The 3481-nt window shown below is 38.0% G+C and overlaps 1 protein-coding gene and 1 pseudogene across 1 annotated transcript in view; both read right to left on the bottom strand.

Moving 5' to 3' along the window:
- The window catches only part of timmdc1 (translocase of inner mitochondrial membrane domain containing 1), a 9222-nt gene extending 8615 nt beyond the window's left edge, over positions 1-607 (bottom strand). Inside the window, exon 1 of the mRNA XM_016459368.1 lies at positions 440-607. Within this exon, the coding sequence (XP_016314854.1) occupies positions 440-589 (150 nt within the window). The 5' untranslated portion in view covers positions 590-607. The remainder of the gene's footprint in view (positions 1-439) is intronic.
- Positions 608-1490: 883 nt separating this feature from the next.
- Positions 1491-3481, bottom strand: part of LOC107667645 (protein O-glucosyltransferase 1-like) — an 8161-nt pseudogene continuing 6170 nt past the window's right edge.

Here is a 3481-nt window from a genome sequence, read left to right as displayed (position 1 = left end):
ATGTGGATATATTGACATTAAGAACATGCTGACTTTCTCAGACTTTTGTAATTATTTTCTTTTTATTTCATTTTTATTAGGTTTGTTTACATTTTTAGTCTTTTAGTTTTGCATTTCGTCAATGGCTTGTTTACATTTATACTTTTTTTATGGTACACTACTGAATGACAAAGTTGCAAGTTTAATAAAATGTTCTTTATAATTGTTGATTTTTTTTGTGGGAAATGAATCGTTTAGATCAGGGGTAGGCAAGTTCGGTCCTAGAGAGCCGCAGTCCTGCAGAGTTCAGCTCCAACCCTGAAAACAAAACTCACCTGCCTATAGCCTTAGTAATCCTAAAGACATTGATTAGCTTGTTCAGGTGTGTTTGATTAGGGTTGGAGCTGAACTCTGCAGGACCGCAGCTCTCTAGGACCGAACTTGCCTACCCCTGACCTAGGTGCTGTGGTAAGGTCTTTGTGGAGGTACTATCAGACGCATGGACGCTAGGAAGACTGAACCCCAGAAGACTCAGATGCGAGCCCTCAAGTCCATGTGCATCTGTCCCCTCGCATGTGGGTGATGAATCCAGCCTGCCTGCAGTATGCATCAACAAGCTGTTCAATCACAGAAACACAAAGCCACAGGTATAAGAGCGTGTTTTATGCATGTTCATCCTCACTGACACGCATGCCCTATGATTAGACGACAGAATCATACAGACAGGCTGCATTTAACACCTGAAGCAACACAGCTGTCAAAAAGAGTTTTTGCATCACAGAGGAATAAAGTATGGAAGCTCGTTTCCGCCACGGGATTAAATAAATAAATACAAAATAATTAATGCCACTTTTTATATCACAATTCAGTTTATATATTGCAAATCTGAGAAAAAGTAAGATAACTAAGAATTATTTTCATGCAATTACTAGTTTACATCTTAAAATTCGTTTATATCTCGCAATTCTGCCCTTATTCCTCAGAATTCTGAGTTTATATCTCGTAATTCTACTTTTTTGAAATAAAAATATTATAGGTAATTGTAACCTTTTATCTCACAATTCTGACTTTCTTCTGAGAATTGCTAGTTTATATCTCGCAATTCTCTGTTTTTCTCAGAACTCAGAGAAAAAAAAAACCCAGTCCTACATTCGAAGACAATCATAATTAAACCAAAGGCAATATTTGAATGCTGCTGTGGAGGATAATCAAAACTATTAGTCAAACACAAAGTAGAATTGAAATGTCTAAATGTAAATGCTTATCAAGGGCGTTAAAATATAGGAATAAAGAAAAAATATTTTCAGGGTTTACAAATGATCAACTTTATTGAAACGACTAGTTTGAGGTCATATAAAAATGACTGAGAAAATTTTAATCTACAGACACTGACAATTATCTACTGGAATACTAGAACATATTCAACATCAGTATCAATTCAGCTCTGTTTACATTCAAATGTTCCTCTAGTGGCACTTAAGTGTGGAATCAAAATCATCAATACTTTAGTACTAATACTGTTTTACTGAGGTTTTTCTGGTATTGTTCAATTGATCATGACATAGAAGACGTTAAAAAATGGTACGAGTTCATCCAAAATCACTAATCATCATCTGGATCCAGAGATTCTTCTTTACTACAAAAATGCATTCTGCACTTGATCATGGTAATCTACTGGCATTGCTTCATGTAGCAAATGTATTCAATTTGGTCTTAATGGCCTAGATTTCTTTGAACTGGCTCCAGATTTTACTCTTTAATAACTAGTCCTAACTATTCAACTGAAATAACCCCATAAATGTCTACATACAAAACTTATGATAGGAGAAAAAAACATTGCTTATACAGCAACGACTCCACTAAGGCCATGATGAAACCATTCAATTTTAAGGAAACATTTTTTGGCAGGTTGTTGTCCGTTATGTTGTTTCACAATTATTTTTACAGTGTCTTACACTTGCATCAGATTTAACACCACACTTCAAACTGACTTCTTATGACCTTAAGAATTTGTGTTGAGACTGATGAATGCTATGACGACACCAAGCATATTTTAGCTGTGTAATATTCCTGACATTGAGAGGATGAAGGTCTGGACAGGTCTTTTTTTTAATTATGCAGACCGCTATACGGTAACTTAACTGTAACTCAACTGATTTTAAAACATTTCTTTAGTCTTAACCTTTGAAGCAATATAGACAGTCTTAGAGACATTTGGCAGGATTCAATGGATTAACCACACAGAGCTGCCTTTACATGCTCTTTTCAGCTAATTAAGATCAGTTTAAAGAGCAACAGAATGAAGAGCAAGAATAAAGGCAAGCAAAAAGGATGATCTCCACCATTATGATTTCCTCAGGTCAGAGTTCAGATCTGCTGGCTCTGTGGATGATCTGATTGTAATTTGTTTTTTTCTTGGGTTTGTATTTGAGCAGCTTGCTAAAGTCAGTGAGGAGCCTTTCCCAGTAACAAGACACGTCCTCCATACGGAGATGATCCAGAATAAAGTTCTGGCCCCTAAAGAAGTACAGAACCATAAATATAAGTATTAGCACAGACAATGTCTTAAAGGGATAGTTCAGCCAAACATAAAAATTATATGATAATTTCCTCATACTCATGTTGTTCCAAACGTATATGCACCTTTTTCTTCTGCAAAAAACAAAAGAAGCTAGTCTGAACAATATTGGTAGTCTCGCGTAGCCAGACCTTCAGACTGACGACTGAAGGTCTGGAATCCATGGCAGCTTTTATTGGCCATGAGGCCGTTTGACAGACATGTCAAACACCCAATCACAGGTCGTTTCGTTCAGCGTTACGTTTTGGGGCGTGGAAATTTCGCCACAACAACAGTACTCGCGGACGTATTTTAAAGATTCTATGTCACGAACTTTAAATATTTCACATACTTTTGAAAATCCAGCGTCCTGATAAGCGCTCATCGTCACAGCTGTAAACACGACGGCTTTCTTCTTTCGTGAGGGGGTTTGGCATCACGGCATCTTTGTTTCCAGGCGGAACGTTAAAGAATGCAATACACATCTCGATGACAACTTCGAAACTCCTGAAGTGTTTCCATTTTGTGTGCCGTATGCATCAGACGTTCAGCCAATGGTCTGTGGGCGTGACATCTGAGGCTGAGACTAGGCATGGGCCGATTACTAGTTTCAAGGTATACCGCGATTTGAAAATTTCACGGTTTCCGAGCGAGCAGTCAGTCACGTGTGTGTAGGATGGCCGAACTTAAGGAGCTGCCCCTGGAACTTATGCGATCGGCAAGCAGCCGTTTTTTGTCTTATTGCAACTCGTCTTTGTTCCGGACTTGCACAAACTGCGTTGCAATGCAATAATTTTCCAAAATGTAATTTATGTGAAAATATGAAGTCTGTAAATGCCCGTTAACACAGGCCAGAGACGTTGAAGACGGACGCAAAGAGAAAAATACTGTAGCAGGCAGATCACTCACTGTTCATGATGCACGAACTATTGGAAGAAAATCCTC

This window comes from Sinocyclocheilus anshuiensis, unplaced genomic scaffold (genome assembly GCF_001515605.1).
Source record: "Sinocyclocheilus anshuiensis isolate Anshui unplaced genomic scaffold, SAMN03320099.WGS_v1.1 scaffold1305, whole genome shotgun sequence".
In the NCBI taxonomy this organism is placed as follows: domain Eukaryota; kingdom Metazoa; phylum Chordata; class Actinopteri; order Cypriniformes; family Cyprinidae; genus Sinocyclocheilus; species Sinocyclocheilus anshuiensis.
Note: the sequence above shows the minus strand (reverse complement) of the source record. Positions and strands in the feature narration are given on the sequence as shown.